Source organism: Haliaeetus albicilla, chromosome 3 (genome assembly GCF_947461875.1).
Source record: "Haliaeetus albicilla chromosome 3, bHalAlb1.1, whole genome shotgun sequence".
Taxonomy (NCBI): Eukaryota; Metazoa; Chordata; class Aves; order Accipitriformes; family Accipitridae; genus Haliaeetus; species Haliaeetus albicilla.
Window position 1 is genome coordinate 21,061,330 of NC_091485.1, and position 19,426 is coordinate 21,080,755.

General features: G+C 37.9%; 1 protein-coding gene across 12 annotated transcripts in view; it reads right to left on the bottom strand.

Annotated features, from left to right (window-relative positions):
* Window positions 1–19,426, bottom strand: part of PTPRM (protein tyrosine phosphatase receptor type M) — a 500,309-nt gene that overhangs the window by 209,108 nt on the left and 271,775 nt on the right. For all 12 annotated transcript variants that reach the window (XM_069779033.1, XM_069779028.1, XM_069779026.1 and 9 more), the window contains exons 10-11: window positions 15,301–15,502; window positions 10,785–10,887 (exon numbers count right to left, since the gene is read on the bottom strand). In XM_069779033.1, coding sequence (XP_069635134.1) covers window positions 10,785–10,887; window positions 15,301–15,502 — 305 coding nt within the window. The remainder of the gene's footprint in view (window positions 1–10,784; window positions 10,888–15,300; window positions 15,503–19,426) is intronic.

Genomic DNA, 19,426 nt, shown 5'->3' on the forward strand with positions numbered 1-19,426 from the left:
GAAACCTTGGCAGAATGACATTGTACAGCTCTTCCCACAGGAAATCTGGCCATAGATAAAAGATTCTGCACAGTTCAGGATTAGCACAACTGTTAAATACAGATGAGATTTTGGCCTTGTGCTTCTACTACCCTCAGAGACTAATCTTAAAAACAGATTCAACTCTAGATGTGAGAACACAGTTAATTCATTCGCCCTTGCCTGATTTCCCCATGGTAATTTCTCCCCAGATTCAACATTTTTATAATGCCTTAGACATCTGTCCTATTGCTCTCTGAGACTGTTTTAGGCTAAGGCATTTATACTCCTCCTGACTAAAGAGTTGCTGCTTTCAGTTGTAGAGCCCAGTAAGTGACTCTAATGTTTCTTTATGTCATTTAATGTAATCCATTTGAGCAGATTAGCTTTTATTTAGCAATGCTTTAGAGTCATGATGCTTGTTGTAAATGCCAGTGATTTCCTTTCCTACTTAAATGAACAGTGTAACAAAAAGAAAGTTTTCATGTTAGTGTTCAGTAAAATGAATACTCTTTCAGCATCCAGTATGGGAAATGACAGTGTTTCACTCAGAGCACATCTATAGCTTTTATTCCTCTTTCTATGTAGCATTCCTCTTTATTCTTCCATCTCCTTTAATACTACTTAATATCAAATAAAAGCATTCACTTGTTTGCTTGCAAGGCATGATCAAAATGCTTTAGTGTACACAGAATGGGTCAATCAAATATTATTTATACTGAGATAGGATTTCCCCCAAATTACTTTGCCCTGGAAACCACAGTCCTCTTGCCATACATTTATGTATTATTAACAGAATCTTTTTTAATGCAGCCATTTAGCGTTTGCTAGTGAATAAAGGGCTCATATAAACTTGCTCAAAAAACACAATACCAGAAGAAAAAATCATAAGGTCAACAGCAGTATGAAAACGCACCATTGTCAAAGAATCTATGGAAAAGGCAATTAAAATGGTACAGGTTATTTCTGTGTTGTAACCTAAATTATGGGAAAAACTCCACTGACTTTTGGCTCTGTGATGAAGACGACCCTAGTCTGTGTGAGCATCTTGACAACAGCTTCCGCTTTTTGGGGGGTTGTCATGTACAGAAAACTGAAAAGGGACTTTTGGCACCACAGTGCCATGTGACTAACTCTCACACAATACCACATCTCATAATTATTTCTATAAATCTACCTAGCACCACCTTCCTGACATTTATATCTGTACAATTCACCACTGGGTAGAGACTTTATATTTGAGCTGTTTATTTACATGCCCTCTGAACTGAAATTGTTCTTTTTCCTCTCTGAAGTTTATTTCTTTGATGTATTTTTAGAAAACAACCATGTCTTCTCTTGGCCTTAACTGGCTGGCTGAAACAAGTCTAGTTCTCTCGGTACCTCCATGTGTAATAGAGGTTTGCCCACTCCCTGATCAATTATGCCACAACGTTCTGCTGCTGTGGACCTAGTAAATTAGTATTTCTTGGTAGATCAGGACTAGGCACACGAGTTCACATGAGGTCCTGCCAGTGTCTTGTACAATAGCATTTATAGCTTGTCACCTTTGCTGGAAACCCCACCTGCCGTGTACAGTCTATTTGCCTATTTCACAGTCATGCCATGTTTTGATGATTCACAGTCATACCACAAGCCATTAATACATACTTTCTCCTCCTCTGTTATTTCCAAAAATGAGCCTCTATCTTACAACATGCATCCTTGTTACTAGCTCATAAAATGCAAACTTTGTATCTCATCCTATTTGTAGGAGGTTAATCCTGAAGGCTATTCAATATTTTCTGTGCAGCACTCCAATCCAATGCTGCAAGCAGGATCTACTTTTACTGCCAAATGGATTATAATGTGTTATATGTTATATTTGATATGTATAAACGAAACATGCAGTGGGTCACCTCTCAGTTGATAATTCAGTACGTCACAATACAGCACAATGAACATGTACTTACATCATGGCCACTGGTTTAGAGCTCTTGTGAGCCACTTAGAAATACATAGTTAATTTAAACACTTATGAAAGAAAAGCAACTGAATCTCAAGAACCACAAAAAATATAAAGTATATGAGATGGCTAAAGCATATAAAGATTGATGCGCAACATTGCCGAGGCTTCAGTACTAACAGGGCCCAAGCAGCTATGGCTTCCAACATGAGCTGCAAGACTGACTTGAGTGCTTATTTAGTCAAATGGGTGAACAACCACTAAAAATGACTCCATACTTTTCACTTTGGACATCTCACTTCAGCATCCAGCACTCGAGAGCAAAAATACCAATGAGAATCAAACCTCCATGAAAACAAAAGAACTGTAGTGAGATGATAAGCCACAGTGGAAAATCTAATTTCACATTGACATTATGGATATGGGAAACGCACATGCATAATACACAGTAAGATCAACAGTGAAAGCTCCCAGAGAGAGCAATGGGTTATATGTGCCCGACAATTCCTAACCACAGTTTTACAAGAATTCAGAATGGGTCACTTAGCACTGTGGCTACAACTAACATACAGCTACTGTGATACATACTGTCAGAAAAGGACTTTAAAATGTCCACAGAAAGTACCTCCCCACATAATCCTGTACAACAACCACTCAGAGAAATGTAGCTGACTCACATACTCCTCCTTCAATCCCTCCACAGCATGTGGTAAACCGAAAACAAATCCCTGGCATATTTCAGTAAACGCAGGGCAACAGCATCTCTTTCTTACATTTTCAAGGGGTGCTCTGGTTGTTTTGCATTTGAACTCAGGTATGTATAAACTGAGTACAATTTTAAAAATCATGCAATGAGGTAATTTCCAGCAATGTTCATAACTCTTTCATTGTGGTCCCCAAATTAAACACCTCTCTCTCTCAAGCCAAGTGCCCAGAAATACACTTGAGCCCCCTATACGCTCAGTGGGAGAAAGAAACATGTCTCTTTACAACTCCAGAGGGCTACGCTGAGATGAAGGTGGGATTGTACCTCTCATACTGTCTCTATGGGGTGATCAATGTGCCTGTAATTGAGGAACTACCTAAACTCATCCAGAAGTAGAGAAAGGCACTTTATTTGGGGCTTTGCTGTATAGGTCTACATCTGCTTAGGATACAAATGTCTGAGCTGTCTCATGAGAAATGTGAGAGTCATGCCAGCTTTTTCCACAATAACCTAATGACTTGAGCATGTTCTCAGAAACTAGAGGCCAGGGTTCAATATTGTTTTCAACCTGAGAGGTTTTCACCATACAGCTCCCACCCTTCAGCCACCTGAACAGCATTACTGTGGTCTCCTGCTGAGGCTGGCCTAGCACATGGACAGAAATACAAGAAGAATCAGAGAACCATGACAGCATTCATGAAGGAACCTGTCTAATCAAATGGAGACACTCTCTAGTCTGTCCATTATTTCTGTTTTTATTCAATGACCATCTAAAATATAACACATTCAAAGTCCCATCAGAAAGGAAAAAGGACTTCAGGTCTCTTACTTGCCTAGGAGGAGCTTTAGGAACTTTGTGCTCCTAGTTAGAGGTTTCTGCTGGTTTACTGAGAACATAGTGATATTTCAGAACAGGCTGGTGCTCAGAGTTGCTAATGCTGAGCTGCCTAAAATCCATCTAAGCTATATGTGTAACAGGAGATTGAACAGAGAAATGCAACACTGTCCTCCCTGTTAAATGGTTTGAAAGGTTCCCAGCAGCGCTTTGGCACCAGCCAGCTACCACTGTCCCCAAAATTTCTAGACATGAATCAGGGCCCATTCCCAAATGGTAATCTGTAGGTGGTCATGGTGCCTGGGAGCTCTGCAGTATGAACATGGACTGTTTTTAGCCAGGTGGTCTCAGTGGTATAGAGAGAGAATGGTACAGGGCATAAAAAATTCACTAGAAAATATGCACGCCTAAAGTCTGAACTCAGGTAGGCTAAGCTGAGCACTGAGTAGCCATTCCTTGGAAAGGGATCATGGAAAAATGACACTGTTCTGTCCCTTGCATACTCAATGACTGAGCTGTTCATTTTAGTAAGTAGATTTAAGAAAAACATGCTTTATCAATTCTGACTGAAGTTGGCGGTCCAGAGCCAGAAAAACAGGGTATGAGTTCCAAGAGTTTATGATTCACCAGTTGAATTGCTGCTGGACTTCAGCCTTCACCAGGGATATTGGAAAAACCCAGTGGTCCAAAGGATGTTAGCAGAGAACTAGCCTAGCTGAACTGGACTACCATACTGTCAGAATGAGAGGTAAGCAATACTGAGAATACTATCATTAGGAATTATGCAAAGACATGGTCTCAACTGCATCCTACTTAAGGCCAGCATGTAGAAAGAAAGTTACACCCCCCCCTCCCCCCAAAAAACCAGAACCTCATAACAGTGCATCAAATTTTTCAGTTGTTAATTATAACCAAAACTCATAAGAAAATATCAGTGAGTTATGATACTGAAAAATAATCTCTTCAGAGATATAGAATAATTATTTTCTCTTTTATCCTGGAATTGCTCTAGCTTGCTTTATTTATCATATACTAATTTTTGTTAATCACACTGCTAAATAACAGATAGCATTACATGCTGGGTTCTCAGTGACACAAATTCCTACTTAAAGAAATCAAGAATCAATGCTTCTTTTACCCAGGGACTATGTGAGAAGTCACAGTAAAAGGACCATGGAAATTTCTGAACAAGCCAGCAGGACATGTGAAGCTGCACCACACATGCTCAGGCAACATGTACCATAAATTCTACCTGAAGTCACAGTAAAAATCCAAGGACAAGTTCTACTGCATAACAAAAAAAGAATTACAGCATTTTTACAGCATAAGCAATTATTGGACTGTTCACTCAATGAAACTGAAATTGACCCTTCTGTTGTAAATAATTATACTTGTTACTATAAAGAAGTGACAATTATGGGCATTAATAAAACCCCATCCCTTCTGTATCACAGACATCCTCAAACAAGTTTACTGGCTGCCTTACAGGTTGTAAAACTATGATTTGGAAATACAGTTTGCAGGCAAGAGCTGACCCTACAGCATACAATTCAAGTCTTCATGTTTACAAACCCTTAAACAATAAAAAGGATGCTTGTGGCAAGCAAATTAAAGAATGGACAGTAACTTCCCTTCATGCTCTTTAGACCTTGTGGTCTCACAGTATTTCAGAAGGCTGTATTTTGAACATGACATTTCAGAATACTAGTGAGTTAGTAATGCTACTTGAACATGTATAGTAACATTATTTCAACATAACCATTTCTTTATCATAAATCCACCAAATATCTAGACTGTTTTATCAGTAAGCTCTTGAAAGGCCAAAGTTCACTTTTCGTTTTATTGGGAAGCTTTCCAAATCTCCCCTGGTTAATGCACACTTTTGATATTTCTTTTCTCAAAAGTATCTACATGAGATTTTCTTTTTTCTCATTACTACATTACCATGTAATGTCACTGGGAATAGAAAGAAATTACAATAACATGCTAGCATTACATAACATGCTAGGTAGGAATTGTGAGAGGACAGAGCTAAAAATACAGATATTGCAATGCTTTTATTTGCATGTGCTGTTGCCATGTTTTTGCCCACACAGAATGCTAACGTGTCTCTTAGTGTGCAAATCAGCGTTCTCCCATTTCAAAACTCATTTGTTCACTTATCCTGACTTTATAATCATACTCATGATGTCTGCCTTCATAATTCATGCATGGGAATTAATGCTGCACTCTTACCATGCAACATAGAAACTCAGACTGAGATACCAGTATTTCTTCTTCTCTGAGAAGTGGATTGCAACTTTGAGGCCCAGCCCTGTGGCTGCCATGTACTCACAAAAGCAATGCAAGCGCCCCATGGTCTCTTCAAGGTTATGGAAAAAATCCTGAAACTTTTGTATTCAGAATGCTTAAAGCCCTGCTGCTTTTTGAGTTCCAATGGTATCTGCCACAGGTTTCCAAACAGCCTGGCTAGCTTGCTAGTTTTTGTTTGGATTTCTTGATTGCCAGTGAAACAATTTAATCTGCTGATCTGCTGACCAGCTGAGTGTTTTTGTGAAGATGCTAAGCTTCAAGAATAAAGATAGGTAGTGGCTTCTCTGGAAGGCTATTTGTCAGATTGGAGGGTCCTGCAAAAGCTCTCTCAGGCTTCTCATGATCCCACTTCTGAACAGTATTGTGTGCCCTAACTGACATGGCACAAGGAAGTGCAATCTCTTTCTGCCAGCCTATGAGAAAGTGAGCAGACACAGTGACAAAGCAGAGGGGATGGCCAGACACGTAAAAGACTGATCCTCATGACACCAGTCATGCTGAATGTAAGAGATGAGGCCCTAAAACACATCCTCTTACCTTGCAATGTGTGTGGCAGGGATGGGAAGGCAATTGTGACCTCTGCTTTGTGTGCAGTGCATGGTGGTTCCAGTGGGGAACTGTTGTATTACGTACAAGTCTTTGTGTTTCAAAGATGACAACCTCAATTTAATTTACCCCTTCCTACTGCTAGTCAGTGGGTAGGAATTAGGTGTCCTCCGTCATTCATTTAAGAATCATTATACTATGAGTGTTGTTGAAATGGCTAAGCCACGTACCGAATGAAGCACTCCCTGGACTTAGGGTGACAAAGGTTTCCTTACACCATGCATCTTCCTGTGAATCATGCTGTTCCTACGCCAGGGACCATGTGCAGGTGGCCTTAATTCCACCTGTGACAATGGGCCCAGTATTTACAGGGTGCCTTTAAAGGTCTGGATTAGGCCAATAAGTAATGTACATCTCTGTGGAATTTAGACAATCTGAACACATCATGAAGTGTTTATCTGATGAAGTAGTAGAAGTGAATGCTTACCACTTTAGATAACATGTAGTTTGAAATTTCTGTGGTAGTTTTCAGCTGCACTTCAAAATACTTAATATGGCCTTTTGGGCTGAAATATAATATACATTACTTCTTCAGGGAAGAGAGATTAGAAGTATGTTTCAAAATTAAGCACTTCAAGTAAAGAGATGTTTGCTTTATTTTCCCAGTAGAGCTGTTCTTATTTATGTATGCTGAAGAAGGTGGGCACACTGATGATAAAAGAGATGCATTGAGAGTACACAGACTGCCTTCACTCTAGCACACTCTAAGCTTTCAACTCACATAATTCAAAGTTTACTTGCTTCCTTCTGCGTGTTTTCTTTAAGGTACTTTAATTATACTACTTGGCAATTGCTGTAATTCTCTCTGTCCCTCTCATCCTGTCTAGGCTTTGCAGCCCCGGGTGCTGCCCGGAGCGATCCCACACACTCAGCCCAGGACGCACTCTGGCATCCTAAATGCCAGGTATTGCATCCACAGGGCATTGCTAGCTGACATACTTGGCCCTCTTGTTCTCTCACTTTAGGCTGGAAGAGGAAAGTACCAACCATCTGTGGTGCCTATATGAGCAGGAAGGGTGGCTGAATGGGCCATTAACTGATTAGAAGGCTTTAATGGGGCAAATCCAGCTGAGCCAAACTCTGTAATGTAATATATGACAGCAGGAGGCAGAGTAGAGCCTGGATAGTCTTGCCGTCTTTCTTATCCTTCAAGCTCCTTGCCCCAGTCTGCTGCTCCTAGATTGCTTGCTATTGCCAGGTGGTTCCAGTCTTATCTGGGCCTAAATCTTTGGAATGTTTACTGTTAAGGCTTTTTGAGGATGTGGCACAGAATAGCAGGAGGAGGGTGGTATGGTGACAGCATTTTGCTGATTATGTAAGTGAGATAAAAGCAGTGGCAACACTCAACCTTTATCATGGCAAAACTGAATGGAAATCTATGTGACGAAGAAAACTTGCTTCTCCCCACTGAAGCTAAAAGCTTGCAGGAAAACTTTTCCAGAGAAGATCACAAGAACCTTTTATAATGGAATGCAGCAAACAATCTAAAGCTCTTTCTAACATAGAAGAATATATAAATAACACTAAATACATGCAGTCACTGAGCATTACATTTTTCATTTCTGTGTATGAGCCCGATCTTTGCAATAAATTAGCATTCCTTGCTGAAGTATATGGAACTAACCAATCTATGTACCTGCAGACAATTTGGCCCCAGGGTCTTCTAAACTTTAGGCTAACCTGCCCTGAAGAAGTAAATACTGCCTTGGAAGATTAAGTTCCTCAACAAATGTTGAAGAGCCCTCATTGAAAAAATATTTGCATTTGCATGCTTTTTATGCAAATTCTTTAAAACTTTACTGACTCTTACATACACATTTATTTGAAAAAACGAGAATATTCACAATAAGACATATTAGACAATTTCCACAGAGCCATCATCTTAAACTAAAAAAAAAGCCTTGCAAATTACAATCATTCTAAAAATCAAAATAGCTTAGCCAGCTGTTAAAGAAGTGCATACATTCATCATTACTGAATGCATTACTGCTTTAAACATACATAATTCCGAAATAATCTCCTTGAAATAAACACAGCGACAGCCATAAAACATGCTGGATCTGAAATTGAAGACAAAGCAAGCAGTATTTGTCATATTAAAACTCTGACAAAATACATTTTAATCATGTCCAGTCTTATGAATACTAAAACAACCTGGAATGCCATTTGGCCTTCATGATTAACCTGTACTTTATCATTGTAAACAGAGCTTCCTGAACATTTCTATAAAGCCTGTTTTTTGAATCAATATTTAAACAATCAGCATTGCCCCTTCTCTCCTTTTATGTTGTGGTGGTTGTATGTGGATTCTAAATAAGGTATAAGATATTGGGATTTTTCATATTTAAGTAGACAAAAAGAATTTAATCACAGAAAAAAGCTGGAATTCTGAATGACCTCAGGTATTAGCTTTGTTGACTTGAATGGTAGAATTTATGCTCTCCTTATCCATCTCAGGAATTACAGAATTTTATGTGACATGGTTGATGTGTTGATCAATAAAACAACAATCATTTACACTGCAAGTTTAATGCAGTTTCAAAAATCTGCATTAACCAAGCTGATAGTTGTAGCAGAATCAACAGACAATGCATCTTGCATAGTGGTGTGCATAAAGGAAGTATGTCTAAACTTTTAACATCCAATGAATACAGATTAAGATGATAAAAAACATATGCAGAATGTGTTCTGCAAGCTATGCAATGACAGTGTGCTTGTGAGTAATGCACAATAAAATGATAAAAGTATGAAGAAATTCTTACTTTAATTTTCACTCTCTGCTTCACTCAGTATTTACATTGTGAATTTGCAGTCAGCATTCATTTTAAGACCTGTTGCAAAAGACCTTGGTATATTTGTTGCTGTGTGTTCATCTGTCAGTTCTATAGCTTCATGTTACTTTAAATCTCTCCTCCTATTTTCCTAACCACTCATCCCCTTATTTGGTATGCCTTAATCTCCTTTCTATTGTCAGTGAAGTTTCTGATGTGTCACTACTGCTAGAGGAGTCAATCATGTTTAGTTCATGATGCAGATAAAAGGAATGAAACTGTTTTTTTACTAATGGTCTAATACGTTTGTCTTTAAACGACTCCAAGTGGTATTATTTTAATCCAGATGCTTGAATTCAGAAAGACTACACTATAGCTTTGTGAGAGAAAGTAAGAGAAACATCAAATCATTCTGTTTCTAATCTAATCTGCTAAATCAAACAGTTTCATTAAATCTGCTTTATTTAATTTGTTTTTTTCTGAGCTGGTTCAGACTTCCCGAAAGTGTTACATTTTCTTTTTAAAAAGTTGTCTAAATGACCAACAGGATGGCATTTCCTAAATGCAGACCTAGATACATGTAATATATAATGCAACAATGAATATGTTGCATAGTAAAAAAAGCTAATTATATGAAACATTGAATATTCTGAAGAAACCCAAAGAACATTTATTTTCATTCACACCTACATGAGCATACCAGATCTGTATTTCCCAGACAAACAGAATTACGAAAAACCTTAGCATCACAATGAAAATTATTGATAGTCATTCACTATAGGTGGAAACTCTTCCTACAGAAACAAAAGAATTAACCATTTTTGATGATACATGATTAGCCAAAAGGAAAAACATTCTAAACCTCTGAAAAATCTGTATTTCTCTCACCTGTATTTTCAATTACTCAGAGCATTGAGCTCATTACTGGTTCTCATTCAAAATAATCTAATCATTCCTCTGTTTTCTTCCCTGATAAGCAGGCATCTTTTATTCTAATCAATGAAGGACTTACACAGTACCGTGTATCTGGCGGTGAAATAAACCTCTGCAAATTGGAAATTCATTAATGGGTACTATATAAAACTAAAGAATCTGAGCTATTGGTTTTCCAGGTTGATTTTTTTTTCTATTTCTGCTGTCACAGTCAATTAAATGTAAATACTTTATGAATGTTACAGTACATATTGTTTAAACTGGCTAACTTACTTACTAAGGGTTGATTATCTTAAATCTGTGAAGTAAACAAGAAGAGTGAATATTAAAGACAGTAGCTCAGCATAAAAAATGATATGCCCTTGAACTTATAACACTGCAGTAAGCAATTACCTTAAAGAAGCCACCCACACAACAGAACTATGGCTTTGTTCCTTATCTTCAAAGAACAAGCCACTTGCATCTGGATCAAATCCTTTAAACAATACACGAACACTCAACATCAAAGCACTTTCATTTTCTTCAGTTATTTAATTTAATTAGAGCTAATACAGACATGAATTTAGACACTGATTGCTGTGTAGAAAATCCCCAGAAAACATGTTCAAGAAATTGATCAATTTGGTTTTAATTTTATAAAGATTTTTCCCCCAGTACCTGACAGGAGCGCCTCTGCTCTGTGCAGGTTTCAGCAATACTGTCACAGTGCTGTCAGTTTGATTCAAAGGTGTTTCAAGTTCATATGGTGGCATAGACGGTGCTAGAATAAGAAAAGAGGCAAAAATAATAATTATTCCTGTATTTCTTCTTTCAAGAGCTGTATCTTTATTTGAATAGGTAATTTTAAAGACTTCTTCAAATATAAAAAACACATTATAGGTCTAAGATGCTTTCTGTTATAAGTGTGAGACAACTCTTAAAATAACTTCAGCAGTGTCCTGGTTTCAGCTGGGATAGAGTTAATTTTCTTCCTAGTAGCTGGTATAGTGTTATATTTTGGATTTAGTATGAGAATAATGTTGGTAACAGACTGATGGTTTTAGTTGTTGCTAAGCAGTGTTTAGACTAAGTCAAGGATTCTTCAGTTTCTCATGCCCAGACAGCAAGAAGGCTGGAGGGGCACAAGAAGTTGGGAGGGGACACAGCCAGGGCAGCTGACCCAAACTGGCCAACGGGGTATTCCATACCATGGGATGTCATGGGGGGGAGTTCGCCAGGGAGGGCATGGATCGCTGCTCGGGGACTAACTGGACATTGGTCAGCGAGTGGTGAGCAATTGCATTGTGCATCACTTGTTTTGTATATTCCAATTTTATTTTATTATTATTGGTTGTTTTTTATCATCATCATCATCATCATCACCACCTTCCTTTCTGTCCTGTGGGTCTTCATCTCAACCCACGAGTTTTCCTTTTTTTTTTCTGATTCTCTCCCCCATCCCACTGGGTGGGGGAGAGTGAGCAAGCAGCTGCATTGTGCTTAGTTGCCAGCTGAGGTTAAACCACGACAAGCAAAAAAAAAAAAAATCAAAATCAAAGAAATCCCAGCTCACTGCCAATTTCAAGACAGGAAACAGATGCTAGTAAGAGTAAGGTTGCAGAAAGTATTGAGAATCCATGACTTGGAAATGAAAAGTTATCTCAAGAAGAGTATCTGCAAATGTACATTTAGCTTCATCTTCCAGCCAGTGGATACTTTGTGTACCATACTGATGGAAGTTACTTAGAGTATAACATGCTCCACATACAGATAATATCAACCTCTACACTCCTCTAGCAAATTAAATAGCTCCAACAACGCAAGTCTTTCCTTCAAGTGTACTTTCCAATACTTTTCACCTTCCCAGTAGAAGCTGCATTTACTTGAAAGGTATATGAACTTCTCTCTCCTTTATCCATATTGCCCTATATATCCAAGTAAGGATTGCATTAACACTTTTGCCCACAACTCTTCAGTCTTCTGTGAAAACAACATCGTCACCGCTTTTCATTGATACTCACCAGTTTTGAAATGCTTCATAAATAAAAAAAAAAAAAATCTTCAAAAACCTCCTTGTAAGATGAGAGGTTCTTATTCTGTTTCCAGTCCTGGATATAAGGCACAAACATTTAGACTAATCATTTTAAGAAATTTGGGTACCCACTTTGAGAAGCCTAAAGGCACAGTATTACACAGTACTTTAAAGATTCAGACACAAGTTTCACATATTTCAGTTTTGCAGTTTTGAATATCCAGAACTTGTTCACATAATGCCCCATTCTCAAGTTGACCATCCTGAAAATAAGGTAAGCACAGAGTAACTGCATCTCCAAAAAGCTGTATGAACTCTGAATGTTTTTGGAACACTGTGAGTGTCATTTCTCACCCTCTGTCTCCTGTCTGCGTTTTAACACTTCTTGTACTCTTCCTAACTTATGACTCCTAGGTCCCTACTTGCAGTCTTTACTAATCTTAGTCTCCCTCCACCAAAATTGTTTTCCTGTCCAGGATATGAGGTGTGGTTCTCCCAGTCCTGCCTTTTAGTCCTGGTTCCTTTTTCTCTTCTCCACAGACACTTGGACGTTATCTTTTCTTCCACTCCTCTCCTGTCTAGGTTAGGACTCTTCCTCCTTCATACTGCCCACATGTAAAGAAGGAGCTTATCAATAAACAGAGAAAACAGGAGATACTCTTCCTTCACAGTTTTTGCAACTGCACACCCTGGTCTTCAGCAGCAGAAAGCTCAGATGCACTAAAAGGTAAGGCCCTTAGAGACTCTATCTGTGTTGGGCCACACTGAGTTGACAAACGAACGGGCAAGGCTCTAAAAGCTTGGAGAACTTAAATCTCTTTAGTGACTATGGCATCTATGGTGACATTCCCTGATCAATTCTGTCAAGTTTCCACCATTTGTGTGCAAACTGCAACATTTACAAATTGCCCAAATCTGGAGAGATTTTCAGAGTGATGGCTCAGAGTAATGTCTCTCTTCTTGCTAAATATTTAAATCTCTGTTTGAAAGCAATTCAGTAATGTATCGGTCACCAGAATTTTTCATGACATCAGCCATGTTCCTGAAATGGATGAAATTCTTCTTAGTATGAAAGGCAGCATACAAAATTTCAGCCTGCATAGCTGACTTTTCACAAAGTTATATGCAACAGAAAACAGGCTTCTAATAGAGTGCCCATCTATTTTGATAGCATGCACTGCTTACAAGCTCTGCTTTTGGTAATATGTATTTACATACAGATCACTTAATCCATCAGTGTCAATCACATAACTGTAGAATGAAACATGGCAACTATTTACAACACAGAACAGTACTACTCAAACACTTAAGGCAGGAAATTAAGAGTATTTTATTCAGATGAAAATGCAGTCTAGAGTTAGACAAAGTAAAATGCAATGACTCAATTCAGAAACTGGTCAGAAAGCACTGTTGTCACCTCATCTGTTCTAAAAACTAGTGAAACCTTTCATCTATAAACGTTTTGTTTCATGTCTCTCCAAAATGGAGAGTGCTGGCCTTATCAAGAGCCTCAGAGCCTTACAGTGAGACAATGAGATCACAGGCCAATAGCACTGCAAAGAGGGTACCATATTCAACAGCTAAAATTTCAGTTGTGATTATTTCAGTGGTGTTAAGAAATGCATGCATTCTGCTTCTATTTTAAATCATCAAGAGACTGGCTTTAACTATGCATGAAGAAGTCATAAACATTCCCTGTTAGTAGTAGTAACATGAAGTAATGAGAGAATGGGGTGCAGACAAGACAGCTTGCAGAACCTCACCACATGGTAGCTTGGAGGTTAGCTTCAATCTCAAGCATGCCTGCAACGTCTGTTCACAGTACTGAGTTCTAGTGGGTGACATATCAAATTTAGAAAAGAACAACAATTTAAGATCCAGCACTATTCCCAAGTATCCAGATACTCATTCACTCTCAATAGTCTTCTTTCCTCACTCTAATAGGGGCTGATTCTGCCATCCTAACTCATATCAAGCTTTGCTGTGTCAGAAATTGATTTCTGACAGAGGAGTTTTCTGCTCAGTATAGGAAAGGGGATGGAAAATGAACCCCATCTTTATTGATCAGTGTTATTATGTTTAACTGTTTATAAAGAACAATTTTCTAACTTGAAACAAACATTTCTATTGGCAATAACTTCCACCTTGCATTAACCACCCTTTCCTATAATAAGAAAAAAGAAATTGCTCTATTTCTGATTAATACTTATTACTTCTTTTCATTCCAGTGAGGACAGAAAATGAGTGATGGGGAAAATTACACAGAATGAGAGTAAAAAAGAAAGAAGATTTTGTACCCAAATGCTTTCCTTTATCCTTTCTGAAAAGCACAGTTGACCACAAATACATAAGGCAATTTTCTATAAATGTTATCAAGGGACCATGGTTCAACTGTCAGTTTAATTCCCAGGAACAATGTAGAGAAGTGAAGACTAAAGGGATTTCAACTGCAACTTTGCAAAACATTTTGTCATCAATTACATAAGCATTTTAGAGGATGTAACAATATTGCATCCCATCAGCTAGAGAAATGAAGTGTTCCTCTGCCTCTGGGAGGGCTTTAAAATATTGTTCATGGATTTGCAGAAGTGACAGAGTCATGCTGCTGTTATCTGAAAACCACTAGTCCTGATGTTCTTGTCTAATACAGTTTCATATCCACTTCAGTCCACATGCCTGCTAGGAACATATGCAGGCTGGCAGTTAGCTACGCTTCCTAAGCGAGCACTAGACATACAGTATTTCTGCTTTGCTCTCAATTGTTCATGGCTCATTAAAGATATTTTCCAGCACCGTTACGGTACTAATTTAGAATCATGTCAAGGCTGACTAAGCTCTGAATGAAACCTTCCTCCTCATGTCCAAAACCCCCTACACTAAATGTTGCAACAGCAGCTGGCACTGACTGCAGGCACATAATTCATAGGGTTTCTTGGGTGATAAGTTACAGTTGTGAACAGGAATGTCAAAGTACTAGCTGATATTTAAGCACTTTGAAGTTTTGCAGATATGTTAATATATGTCACTTTGTTATCTTCATGGATGAACATGTATTTTACTGTTTCAATTTGTTGCTTGCTAAATCCTGAAGAACAAGTAAACAACGAAAGAATTAGCCATGTCATTATCATAAGCAAACAATAATATTCTTTAATCAAGTACCTGATATTTTAGTGGTGAACTGATTTGTGATTGGAGGTCCAAAGCCTTTAGCTGTGCTGGCTCTGATGGTAAAAGAGTAGGTAGTGCCAGGATACAGTCCAAAAAAGAGATAGTGCGTTTCATTCCCTAGCTTTGAGACTCGTCCACTTTGATTGGATAAATCTATTTCTGGGTCAAAGGAACTGACTGCTTTGTAGGTGATCTGTAAAAGAATAAGAAAGTTATAAACTGCCTTCAGCAGAGGGACAGAGATTGCATCTTTATCCAGTAAACCCTTCTGATGTATGTGCACTGTCAGACATTTTATGATAAGCTATCTTACTCTCTCATACTCTTCAAATCCCGAATCCCATGAAGGGACACAGAAACTCAGCCATAACTGATATGACTTATTACTTTTATAGATACAGAGTCTTAGAGGCAGCTAGATTACAACTCTAAAGGATGGGTTCAGGCTTACATTAATTCCTTCAAGATGCTGGCTTTAAGAGTGTCATTTTTTCAATTCATCTTACTGTTGGTTTTGATCAGCAACAATAAGAAAACCAAAACAACCAGGTAAAACAGATAAGTGAATAACAGAAGGTGTAGCCCCCAGTTCCAGCTGACTTCACTATAATTACACTCTGCTCTGAATAAGATTATCCGTAAAAGATGATAAGGGCAGCTTAAGGCAAATTTTTGAGAAAGTGGGTAAAGCTTGTATTTTAGTCTGAAGCTTAGCTATTGTAATTGCTAATTTGGAATTTTTCAGGTTATTATATTGTACCTAGGTCAGATTCTCAGTTGGAGCAAAGGAGAGATAAAATGTTAGGCAATATATGCAGAGTGTATATTGTATCCTCAGTTCCTTCTTTGATTCAAAAAGTATTTTTAGTTTTCATTAGAAGTGTTAATATAAGTTCACAGTAAAACTTGATCCAGATTTCTTCTATTAATTACTAATTTCCATGCACTGTAATGAGAATTTAAAAATGAGAAATCCACTAAAAAATTAAAAAGAAAAAAGATTCATCCCTCCTTTTTACTTTTACAGTTTCATTTGTATGTGAATAATTCCAACATGCTTATTATATAAAGTCATAATTGACATTCTTTTCGCTATATTTATTCCACATCATTATAATTAATGACACACAAAACAATACATAGAAACATCTAAGTGTTGGCATTACACATCTTAAATGCTTGCAATTTCCTAAAACATCTGACTTAATGAAAATTGATTTTTATATGGCCTATCTGATATAACATCAATAAAGTGCTGAAAATTAGTAATAAAAACTTTGATACCATCTAGATAAACCCCAACATTATTTTGGTAGATATAGGCAGATCCTCTACAACTCCTCATCCATGAATTAAACTGAAAGTGCCTTAAAAACCACTCATCTAACCCTTCTAATTATAACAGAAGACAGAAGAAGATTACACTACCAAATACCTGAACTTTTATCAGTAAAGAAATTAAGGCTACATATTGCACAAAATAATCTCCCTTTCTGATGGTAAGTGTTGTTAGGTCTGCTTGTGGGAGAGTGGGTCATAACTTTTTTTGGAGATTTTAAGAGACAGGTTAGACAACTACATCACAACTATGTTTTATATACAGCTGATCCTGTTTTGGCACAGATAACGTGAACTATTGCAGTTCCCTTTCACTCTCTTTTCTGTATTTCTATGATTCTTAACTGTATTTTCCAAAATCTCACTTAAGTTTTATTCAAAATAATACCAGGCCATTGGAGAATCTGCAGTTTATGTTAGATTCTTACAAATTTTTTGCAGTGTTTAGTTATTAGATAGCTAAGTGGCTGATGTTCCCTAATGAAATAAGTTCTTCCATGGATCATGCAGAACACATGGAAAAAAGAAGTGTTTTGCCTGGTTAAAATGAACTTGCACTGTTTCCGTATTTCAATCCTACTTGAAAGACTGTTCCTACTTTTTTTTTTTAAACTAATTTGTTATGTCTACCATTGCTAATGCCAGTTCAGCTTTGCACTGATGAAAAAAAAAGGGCATGAGGGTCATTTTCTCACTGGATGTTGACTATTTTTATCAAATTTAGATGAAACCTTGCCAAAAAGAACTAATCCCTTCATTCCTACAACTGTGGACCTGTATTGGTGATAGAGGAGCAAACCAGTATAATTTGTCATTATGTCATTTTTTCATCTAAAGGCTCCTTTCTTTAAATATTGGTAAAATAATTGGATTTGCACTTAATTTCACAAGAGCAATGAATACTTTAATATTTGATACTTCAACACACAGTTTTTCCCACCACATATATTAAAAGACTGTCACCTTCAGGCACTAAAAACAAATGCCTGGCCCCAGAAAACAGACTAAGTTATAAGATTTTTAACAACATACGAAGTTAGGTACTCAGAGTAAGAAATGCTAGACACAGAGGTGAGATTGAGCTTTCTCTCCGGGAGCAGCAATGCAGACTGAGGACTGCACATTAAGTTCATCTATCTGCTGGGATCAACACCTTGGGATGGATCTCCTACCCAAAGAAGGTGTCTGCTGCTGTAGTCTTAAGGCTGCCCCTATAAAAAACAGCTACCAGCCAAAGAGCTTGCCCTGGAAAGAGCAGCCTTGCTCCTAGGTCTGACTCAGGCTTACCTACTTGCTGTTTTGTCTCACCCAAGCTACATGTCTTCAGCTCTAGACTAACATACCTGGCACCCTCTACTTGCTTTCCTCCTGGCACTACAATTCTTTCACCCCTGGTTGTGTACAGCACAGTGGCAGGTGACAGGTGAATGGAAGGAGCTTTCACCCCTTGCTGTGGCTCTGCGCCTGAGTCACTCCCCTGCAGGCAGATTATCATGAATTGAGGAATCCCTCAGGCTGAAATGTCCCCTACCCAGGCCTCCCCCTTACTAGATTAGTGCTCATCTGCTAGGCCATTCTCTGAAAGGCGAATGCACCATAGTTTTCATGAACATACCAAACATGACATATGTTTGTATCAGAGCAGCTTTAGTGGCTATGCTTTTTAGATCAGAATTGTTGATGCACACACCACCAAGGCTTAGATACCTCTTTGTCTAAGCTTTGGCTTGCAGCAAGGCATAGGCAGGAGCTAGACACCTCACTTCTCAAGCTTGGGTGATTTGGAGCTGTGCTGGATGCATTACCTTGGCAGCACAACAATCAGCCAGAGAGATGCCTGCTGAGAGATGGATAGTCTAAATCAACTTATAAAACACAGGTACTTAAATTTTACCTAACTTGGCTGGATCTTATCCTGTGGGCTACTTCAGTTAGCTAAAATATACCTCAAGTATACTTTTATATTTCACTTTAAGTACACATTTAAAATAGGTAAAATGTCCCTGTGATTCACTGTGTATATCTGTTGGCCTCCAGGTAGTTTACCAGTCATATTTATAAAAACTTTGTGATAAATTTTAGGCTTATAAGCAAACACCAGGGCAGAAAAGTATTGACAAACAAGCTTCCAGCAATTAGGTGTCTGTTCATATTCAGCCACCTGCCTGGACTGAGTTGGCATCTTTAAAAAAAGTGACTGCTTGGTTGCATCAGTCTGTTGATATCTTTCACTTAAAAATTAATTAAATCAAGTTTCTGATTCAACTGATTGCCTTGCTCCCTCCGTCTCTGCTTTGAGGTGTGTTAGATAAACAGTATAAGGAGATATCAGTATTTTCTTTTCAATATTCTCTTCACTGTTGGAATGCTAGGTTCTTTTGATGTTCAGAGACCTGCACAGTCCTGACTACCTTAGAAAGTCTGGCCAAGCCATTCTTTTTCATCTCTGAATACACTGAATACTCTGAATGCACAACTCCCATTACAGCTGATGGAGTTATGTATGTATATAAACATTTAAGAATGAACTGCATGTATACAGTGCATATACTCCTCAGCAATGTAATTAGACATGCATGCATGTTCACAAGTAGAAAGATGATTCACCAGTGTGTGTTTCTAAACATTAACGTATTAACTAAAATATTCTGATTCCTGAAGACAGGCAACTGTTGAACTAGCTGGAAAGTAGTTAGCTTTATAAAAAATCAGTTCATGCTTTTTCATAACATTTTATCCTCTTACAATAAAATAGTTTTCTAAACAGTATCAATAGGTT